We start from the raw sequence: 9,763 nt of genomic DNA, 5'->3' as shown, positions 1-9,763 counted from the left end.
TCCCCAGCCCGGAGGATGCTGCACCCCACGAGGAGCAGCTATTTACTGCTCGGAAGCCTAATCACAGCACTAATCTTTTGCAGAGAGCTTGTCGGGGCGCAGACAGCTCCCACCAAGGCTGCTGCTTGCCTGGCCGTGCTGCAGACCCCCTCTGCCCGCTGGCCTCATGGGTGCTGTCCCTCAGCAGCCCCGAGGGCAGCGCAAGCCGTGGGCTCGGCCTCGCRTCCATCGCAGCCTCAGCCGCCCAGGTGCGTGGGGCGCTTGCTCTGCATGCTCCCCAAGGGCTGCAAATCCCCAATTGCCGCCAGGAGTCAAGCGAGGCCGCGGACGGCGCCAAATCCCCAGGACACATCTGCCCGGGCGGATTACGGGCTGCCCAGGCACGAGAGTTAAAGGGGCAGAGCCGGGCGAGCGGTGCCCGTGCGTTTCCATTGAGACACGCACAGGGCGCACGGGGACGCGTCCTGCAGGGACGGAGCCCGCACGATCAGGCCTCCTATGCTCAGGGCCTCCGCAGCCTCTCTCTGGGGCTGCTCTAGACGCCCGCCAGCCGCTCCCAAGGGCACGGGGCCACTTACCATCTGATGGTGGTGGCTGTACGGGATGTTCGTCTCTTGGAAAAAAGCACTGAGAGCAGTCTGCAAGGAAAGGCGGAAGGAGTTAGCACGGGCACGCCAGCAAGGGCCCCCTGCCCCGGTGCCCACACGGAGGGCACAGCGCCCGCTGCCCCCGCGGGCTCCCCGTGCGCCCGGCTGCAACGCGGCCCATTCGCAGCCCGCTGCAACGTCCCGCGGCACCGCAGCCAAAGCCGGCAGGGGAAGCGGCGCGGGACCCGCATCTTCAGCTGGGCAATGTCAAGGACACCATGCTCACGCTGGGGGATTTACACGGGAGGCAGCGAGCGGGGCTCTGCCCACGACCCCTGCAGCTCAGCCCGAGGCAGCAGGTTGGGACTGACAATTTTCATTAGTTTCCAGGTCACTTGGGTAACTGGCAGAGGGGCTGGATTGCTGCAGGACTTGCACAGACGTCGTCTCATGCTCTATAGCAAGTTTTAGTTTAATTACAACCAGAAAGCAACKCTTTTAATTCAGGTGCAGACCAAGTTCAACAGAAAGTCCAAAGCAGCACTTCACGTTCAGTTCTGGCTTGAGAGGAAAATCCCATTCCCAGCCTGTGAGGGAGCAGGGCTGCAGCCCCCATGTCCGCAGTGCTGGAGCCTTTACTCCCTCTCCCAGGTGGAGGGCCAGTCATTCCCGAGCCCTCGGCCAGCAGCAGGAGCCCAGGTAGATCTCGCTCATAGGGACCCTCCGGAACCGCAGCCCTCTCGGTCCCACGGCCGCCTCTGGCACACGGACGCTCTCCCTTTCTCCACGTGCTCCAGCCACCTCCGTGCCACCCCTACAGCCAGGATGGGCACCGGGAAGCCAGCTCAGCTCGCCAGTGTGATGGAAACGCATCCGCCAAGATACCTGCTCCAGGAAGGTGAAGCCATGGGGAACGGGAGAGGGGTGAGCCAGGAGCTGTGCCAGCATCACCATGGAACGGGAGACTGGCCTCAACAGCCCCGGTGAAGGGTTTATGGTTAAGCTGGTGTGAGGCTCTTGGCAAGGCCCAACATGTGCTTGGTTTCAGGGAGAGCAGTAAAATGGGAAGGGGGTCTTGGAAGGCCTGGAGGCGGCCTGAGCAGGCCTGAACACCCCCGTGGGCGCTCACCTCCCCTCGGGGGCACGGGCCTCCAGGAGCAGTGCTGCGATGCCAGCCGGTCCGCAGCCGGTGTCACCCMCGTGGGGGAGATCCGCGCGCAGCCAAGGCAATTCCAGCTCCTGTGCTCGCCAAGGAGCCTGCTGCGCTGCTCGGCCTCGCGCGGCTCCAGCAGCGGCAGCTGGAGGCCGCGGGCAGTGGGCTGCGCTCCCGCAGGGCACAGCGGGCTCCCCGGCCCCTGCCGTGGGCTCCCAAACTGAGAGGCCACATGCGGGCGGCTGCGGTTCTCTCCCTGCCATGAAAGGCACCGGGAGGAGAGTGGGGCGACAACGTCTGCAAAGGGGCAGCCCTCGAGGCCCTGCTGGAGCAGCGGACGGGGCCCGTGGGGACGGAGGCGCAGGGTGGGCAGTGCGCAGAGAGCCTGGCGGCACCAGAGCTGGGTGCTGCACGGAACGAGRCCAGCGTGCGGGACGGAGTGCATGCCGAGCGCTCCCGTGCACAGCCCAGCCCTGACCTCAGCCCCAGCACACGCGAATCCGYGTCCCCGCCGGCTTCCCAGCTGCTCCAGAAGCACCGGCACCTGCGGTCCGGGAGGCTCCACGGCAGCCTTCCCCCGGAGCCGCCCAGAGCTGCCTCCTTGCCCGTAAACGTCCCGCTCGGACCCGCGGTGGCCGCCTGCCAGCAGGCTGTGCTGGCAGCGCYGTTCCCGCTGGCACCGGGTTCCCGCCGGCACCGCCTCGGCCCGGCCCCACGAGGCTCCCGGCGCCGCCACGGCCGCCAGCTCCAGCGACTGCGCCCATCCCGGCTCCCTGCGACCCCGGAGCGAGGCGGCAGCGAGTGCAAGTGAGAGTGCAGGAGCTCCCCCGCTCCCGGGGGAYAAGGGGACGTTTCTGCCAAAGCACGGGCGCTCCTGGCGAGCCTGGGAACCTGGCACATGCGCTGCTCTGTGCAGCTTGAGTGGCTTCCCGGCCTCCTGCCCTGCTCCGGATCCTGCTGCCGGGACGCTCCGTGCGGGGCAGAGCCTCCCGCTGCCCGCACGGCAGCCTCCTCCTCAGCCCCCCGGCGCCTGGGAACGCGGCTCACAAAGTCTGCGGCCCCCCAGCCCAAAAACTGCCCGAATTTCACTCAAAAAGAAGGTAGCTCYGAAGGGGGAGAGCTCTGCTCACGCAAGGGCAGCGGCTGCTTGGCCCCTAGAGCRTTACGCTGCGGGGTGGCTCTCCTGCACCCGAGCTGCCCAGAGGGAACAGCAGGGCCAGGAATTCACGGAGGGATTAGGAAAGGGAGAGCCCAGAGGCTGGCTGCAAAGCCCCAAGAACACAGGGCAAACGTGGGGGCTCCCAAATAAACCTTTCACCTGCCACGGACACAACCTCCCTCCTCCTCATGCCCGTTCCCTGGCTCCGGGCAGCCCTGGCACAAGCAGGGAGCAGGCGCACAGCAAAAGGCTGGTGCCCCGAGAGAGGGGCAGCGCCGGGGGCGACGCTCCCACGGTCTCGGCCCAGCTGCGGCGCCGGGGGGGACAGCAGCCCCATGGCACGTTCGGGGCTGAGGAACCCCTGTCCTCATGGAGCGGGAGGAACCTGCGTCCTGGGAGCAGCTCGGAACCAGGGGGGCTGCAAGCGGCTAAAGCAGAACYGAACCCGCCTGAGCGCCACCAGTTGGCACCCCCTGAGCCAGGCCAGGCAACAAACGGCTCCGGTGCTCCAGCTGGGAAAAGCCAGTAAGTATCCCAGCCGGGAAGGAGGGATGAGGGCGCCCGGGGGCGGGAGGCAGCCCCCGCCGAAGCCGCCGTGCCCAGCGGCCATTTTGCAGAGGGAATTATCTGACCGTTTCACCGAAAGTGAGTGGGAACATGGTAACCGCTCATCGCAGCGCGTTTGTTTACAGCCCAGCTTCCTCTGAGTCATGTGAGCGCCAAACCGGCAGGCGACGACGGCTCTTTGTACTTGTGCAACTCGCCAAACGGTGGCAAAGTTCTGCGAAACGCCTTGGGGAAGGGGAGCGACTTGGGTCGCCCCTTCCCGGCTCTTTCACGACACGCACAGAGGTGTTGGAAGTGGGTTTCAGCAGTCCTGAGAGCTGGCATGAGGCTGCGSTAGCAAACGTACAGCGGGGAGCGTCACACACAGGACGTGTGTGACCCGAGGGCCGTCAGCAGAAGGTGCCGTTGRACAGCGGGGTGTTGATCCGGGCACGGAGGGACGGGAAGGGCCGCGCAGGGTCCCGGCGCGGTCGCAGCTCCTCGGCCGTGCCCGGCTTGGCTTTGAACGCCGGCCTCCGGCTGAGCATCCAAGCTCGTGGCYGCAGCCGGCCGCATCGCAAGGAGCYGCCGCCAGCTCTGATCCGTCTGACGGGCGCCACGTTACAGCACGAGCCCTAAGGGCCGCCCGGCAGCCGCGGCGGGGGCTCAGGGCCGCACGCTGAGCGAGAGRGGCCCGAGACACCTGAGGAGCAGCGTCCCCGTCCCCATCCCCTGCTCTCCCACTGACTCACACCTCCCTCTGCATCACAAAACAGCCACTTCAATTATAAAGGTGCCATTAGCGTCAAATCCATCAGCTCCACACTGCAGGGCTGCCGGGGCTGCATAAGCAGGAAAAAAAAAAAATCCTCTTTGGAAAGAGCTTTGCTCCAGCTGCCGCAATCCCCGCTCCGCTCCCGGCGCTTTGCGGCCCAAGCCGATGYGCTCCCCACGGATGCTGCCGAGATGCCGCAGGAGGGAAAGGCACCGGGAGCAGCTCTGACCTACGGAGTCTCCCCTCGCGCCGCTGCCTGAGGAATGCAGCTCTCCGCGGGCGGCGCGGCCGGGCCAAGGCCCCGCGCGGGGGTTTCTCTCCGCGGGAGCCGGGCCGGGATGCGAGGCCGCCCACCGCCGAGCGCCGCGGCCCTCGCTCGGGGCGGCAGCAACTCGCGCCGCGCCGGGGCTCCCGCTCCGGGCCCACGCGCGGCGCACGTGCCCGCGGAGCGCCCCGCGCGACCGCGGCCGCGCCTGTGCCCGGCGGCCGGGGCAGCTCCCCGCGGCGGCCTCACCTCGAACTGCCAGTGCGCCGCCTGCAGCAGCTGCTTGGCCTGGTCGGCGGCGCAGCCCGCCGTCAGCACGAACTGGTTGATCATCACCTGGTGCTTGAGCTCGTCCATGGTCGCGCCGCGGCCGCGCCGCGCTCGCCGCCGCCCGCCCCTCACGGCGCCGCCACCATCGCGGGCCCGCCGCGGCTCACGCCAATGTTTACTGGCCACTGACTCACGGCGCCCGGCGAGCCCCGCCGACGGCCGCGCGGGGAGGGCGGGGCGGGCCGCGCCGCGCGGCGCCGCTGGGAGCTGTAGTTCCCGCCCGCGCCGCCGCCCGCGCCGCCCCCCCGTGAGCCCCCGCCGCGGGGACTACAGCTCCCGGCAGCCCTCGCTTTGTTTGCATTACGGTGTCTGGCGCTGACGCGCGCTGAGTGACTCGCACGCAGAGCCAATCGCCGCCGGCAGTGTGGTAGTACCTGACCATATATGGTCAACATCGCTGCTGCCCCCAATGAGCGGGAGGCGGGGGCGGGCCGGGCCGGGGCGGGGCGCGTCACGTGGGCGCGGGGAGGGGGCGCGGGGGGGGGCTCGCGCTGTTTACAGTCGGCCGCGTGCGGTTTCCTGTTGACGTGCGGGGAGCGGCCGCGGGGCGCGCGCATGCGCAGGGCGGCTCTAACGGCCGCGSTAACGGCCGCGCGCCCCCCGCAACGGCCGCTCCTCCCCCCGCCCCGCCCCGCCGCCATCGCCCTTTGGCCCTGGCGGCTGCCCGCGCCCCGGCTAATATTTAACCGGRGTTCCCMAAGTGGCTCYTCYGGGGGSTGTAGCCCCCTTGGTGTGGGGCTGYGGCTGCCCAGTGGTGCTGGAGGCGCCTTGGGCAGGCGGTGTGGCCTGGGTSCCTGTGTTGCCCCCTGGCAAGCGCTAATAAAAGATGGGGAGTTGCATAAGGCCTCCGCAGGCCTGTTTCCATCCCTCCCCTCGCTCCGGCACGTTCTGGGGCCATTTACATAATTGTTGGGATGTCAAAGGAGAGGCTGTGGCGGGGGAAGGTTCTGGAAGGTGCCTGGGGCTCCTGGTGGCATGAAAGGCTCTTTTGAGCGTGGGGCATTGCCATAGCAGGGGGAAGCAGGCGGCCGGCCTGGGGACRATGGTGTTGCCAAGGGCCAGGAAGCGATACGCAGGCACGGACCTTCGCTTCGCAGCGCAGGGAGATCATTCAGCAAGGGGAACACAGCAAAGGTGGAGCAGGATGACGGAACAGTGCAGGGCACGCYGAGGCCCCCGGGCCTCCACCTTTCCTGAATGGTCCCAGGCCCTTTCCTGCGATTCGTGGCTGGTTTGGGCTTCATCTCCCAGCGAGACGTGTTCTCCGATGCCACCGTCGCTCGCCTGCGCTTTGCGCGTGGCTGTGGGTGTTTCTGTGCCGGTAAGGATGGCTGGAGAGCCCACACGGGCCATGTCTGACCTGAGCGATAATGTGGTCTTCACCACTCACGTACAAATTGCCTCAGGATGGTCCAAAACTGACCACGGGTAGCTGCAATGATGCAAAGTGCTCACTGTTCAAGGTCACAGGGGAGCCCAGTGCTCAATGAGGATTTTCTTCCTTCCATGTTTGTTGCTGCCCAAATTAGAGGGAGGTCACATCCGTGCAGGATTCAGACCTTTTATCAGGGATCGAGGAGATCCCAAGAGGAAAGCGCTAACAGGGGGATGTGTAGCCAGCAAGGTGTTAATATAGATGGGAAAACAAATGTCCCAGAAGATCATTTGAATTTGAGAGGATTATTGGAATGCATTTTCAGAAGCCTTCCCGTTTATATCTGAAGGGGGAAGGGCTGGCCGCAGCCCCACAGGGCTCTCCGGGAGGCTTCCAAGCCCTTTGGAGCAGGGCAGCGTTTAGGGAGGCAAAGTTCATGGGCTCGCCACTCCTTCTGGTCAGAAATAGCTCCGTGTGCAGCCTCCGGGGCTCCTGAACCTTGTTGTTCTGCAAGGACCTGGGCAAACTCAGGGAGTGACAGCGCCGGGGAGGGGGACGCGGGGAGCGGGCGAGTGGYTCTGCGGAATAATAAACCCAGGAGCAGGTGGACTTTGGATGAGCTGCTCTGGCGAGTGGAAGATTTGAAGGCAAACATGTTTCCGTGTGTAAACGGGCAGCCTCGCAACTGCCTCCTCTGGCAGAGACCTCCGAGGAAGTTGCTGCCTCTTTACCAGGCTGGAATCAAGTCTGGGAGTGACTCCTGGGATATTCTCTGGTGTCGTCCGACTTCAGAGCTCCCCTTGCTCTACTTTTTGCACCTGGGTAACAAGATTTAAACCCACGGTGATAATGAGGGTACAAATGGAGACAGCAGAGAGCCCTGAGAGCCAGCAAGGCAGGGCGCTCAGAGCTGAAGGATCCCTTCTTGCTGCCCCTGCTTCTTTGCCTGGTATCTCTGAATTAAAATGGTGAATGGCTCCAGGCTCAGCTTTTCCAGAGCGAATTTTACCCAGAATAAAAYGGGCAGGGGAGCAGCGGCCTCCTCACCCCATCAGGGAGCACAGGAGGGTACTTGGGCTCTCCGGCTCCCTCATGCCGTTGGGGGTGTGTTCATCCATTTTGGGGGTGTCRGAGAGGATTCCCCATGTGTGTGGCCTTCCTCCCTCTCCATCCTCAGCATTGCTGTGTGTAGGTGTCGTGGAGCAGAGCGCGGGCAGCACAGGGCTGGCGGGGGCAGTGAAATGGAGGCTCGGGGCTTGCAGCGGAGCCAGCGYGCGGCCGCTGCGGTGGCAGCACCGGCTCCGAGGAGGAGGAGAGGCAGCTCCCACCGGGAGCGAGCGGCAGGACCTGCCCGTCCGGTCCCTCAGGCACCGTGGCCTCATGCAGGGAGCAGCAGGTGGGGAAGGGTGCAGCTTCCAGCAGCCCTGGCCTCAGCTTCTCCCCCTGCGGCACCGGCACCCCAAGCTGTGCCAGCGCCCGTGTGGCCCTCATTGCTGCAGAGCCGCCGGGTGCAGCCGTGTCGGGGGACACCTGGGGCTGCTGCTCTGGCCCGACTCGCTCCCAGTCCTTCCCCCTTGCAGCTCTGCTCGTTTGTGGTGGTTCCTGTGGAGCAACAGCGGCCAGTGGTGCAATATCCTGCCTTTGTGCRCAGCGCGCTGGCCTCCCCAGGGCCTGGCAGGGACGAGGGCGCCGCTGAGTGCTGCCCTCAGCCCCGCGGGCACCCACGGAAGGGCCAGGCCTGGCACTGGCTGCCWGCGCCCTCGGAGCTGCTGGTCACACAGTTTTGCTGAGCAGGGCCCCTGGGAGAGCTGGTGCAGACAGGGCCCCTGCCCATGCGGAGGACGTCCCCCGCGGGGCCCTGGCACTTCCTCAGCGCTCCAGGAGCCGCGCCGGGACCATCCAGCAAAAGCTCCTGTTGCGACCGCCTCCCACGCACCCCGATGGTGGGAGCTCGTGGCACAGCTGCAGCTGGGGGCTGCCTGGGCGCTCATTCCCATCCCGGAGGAGTATCCCCCAGGGGCAGGGAGCAGCTGGGGCACACTGCTGGCAGCCCGTGTGGGCYGGACAGGGCAGCTCAAAAGGCTCCAATCCTCCCTCTTCCTGCAGTTTCCATCATGAGAAACGCTGACATGGAGAAGCTGGTGGAGGAAGAGACCGTCCCGCAGGCACCCCTCGGGCAAGCGTTACCAACAGCAGCACCCAGCCCGGGCAGTGCTGGCCTCCCGCTGCGTGCTGGGGGCTGCGTGTGCACAGTGGTAAGTAGCACTTGGATTCGGGTTCGACTGAACTCTCCAGCCCTCCTCCACATGGGAAGGGTGCCCCAGATCCTGCTGCTGGAGGGAAACGTGCAGGAGGAGAAGGAGGAGGAAGAGGCTGCCACATGCAGATGGGCCTTCCCATTAGCCCTGCATGATGCCAGGCCCAGTGCACAGTGCCTGTGTCCTGCTCGGCTGTGCTGTCCGTGGGGCATGTTTCCCTGCGAGCCAGGTTTGCAGGGAACATGTGGCCATTTCTCATTCCCTGTCTTTTTCCAGTTGATCACTTAAGCCTGTGACTGAGTCCCACTCCTGCGCAAAGACAGTATTGCCACAGAGCTTCCTCCTGCCTCCAGGCTCCTGTTTCATCTATTCACGAGAAAAAGGGGGCAGTCGTCCCATACCTGCAGCCCGGTGTCAAGGGAATAAATGCAAAAAAGGCAATAAATGGTTGTCCTGGTGGTGCCACTAGCCCTTCAGACCTGGCTTGGAGCTCGCGAGTGGCACCAGCTGGTTTCACAGGCCTTGGGTCTGCATCATTGYGTTGCAGCAATTTCAGGTGCACTAGGATTCAGGTGCACTTCAGCTGCACTGTCTCTTGCACGATTCCCTGCTGTGCTCAGGAAGGGTCAGTGTTCCCTGCCTCRTTCCCAGGATATGCAAACAGGCTGGAGCAAGGGCTGATCCTGCTTCATTCTCACGCAGAGCTCTTGTTCCCCCCGCAGCTCCCTGTGCCGTGTGTGTCCCAAGCACCAGGCTGCTGTGCCCAGAGCAGCCACAGCACCTCCAAGGACAATAAGTAACTGGAAGCAAATTCCTGCCCCAGGCTTGTTTACCTGTTCCCCTGGGCACGTTGTAGCTCGTGTTTACGGCCAGTGCGTTCCAGCCGCCGCCTTATCGCTCCCTGTCACAAGATCCTCCTGCACCATCGGGCTGGGCTGGCTGCAACCCCCTGTCCCCAGCCATGGTCCCGGCCCCCTGCTCTTGCAGACACTTTAAGTGACAGGTCAAACGTGCCGGTGGTTCTGCTGCACCTTTCGGCAGCTTTGGGTCTCTTGGAGAGCCTGTGCCTGTCCTGGCAGGGCTCCAGCATGGACCTGTTGCCCGTGGCTGGTGGCTTGTGGGTGCTGGTGACAACTGGCTACTTAGTATGGTGGTTTCCCAAAGGTGGGCAAGGTCCTGGGTAATGCAGCACATGGCTGAAGAACAGCCCAGTTCTGGAGCTCTGTGTATCCCCTTGGGAATCCCTGCACACGGTGCAACTCCAGGCATCCTCCGCAGCTCCACGCACCCCCCCCGTGCATCCCTGTGCACAGGG

At 65.1% G+C, this 9,763-nt stretch overlaps 1 protein-coding gene across 1 annotated transcript in view; it reads right to left on the bottom strand.

Annotated features, from left to right (window-relative positions):
• The window catches only part of UBALD1 (UBA like domain containing 1), a 5,602-nt gene extending 753 nt beyond the window's left edge, over window positions 1–4,849 (bottom strand). The window contains exons 1-2 of the mRNA XM_026048958.1: window positions 4,735–4,849; window positions 579–638 (exon numbers count right to left, since the gene is read on the bottom strand). Coding sequence (XP_025904743.1) covers window positions 579–638; window positions 4,735–4,842 — 168 coding nt within the window. The 5' untranslated portion in view covers window positions 4,843–4,849. The remainder of the gene's footprint in view (window positions 1–578; window positions 639–4,734) is intronic.
• Window positions 4,850–9,763: the final 4,914 nt, after the last annotated feature.

The sequence above is a fragment of the Nothoprocta perdicaria genome, unplaced genomic scaffold (assembly GCF_003342845.1).
Source record: "Nothoprocta perdicaria isolate Ctin4 unplaced genomic scaffold, notPer1 scaffold_59, whole genome shotgun sequence".
NCBI lineage: Eukaryota > Metazoa > Chordata > Aves > Tinamiformes > Tinamidae > Nothoprocta > Nothoprocta perdicaria.
This window is presented reverse-complemented; position numbering and strand designations above follow the sequence as displayed.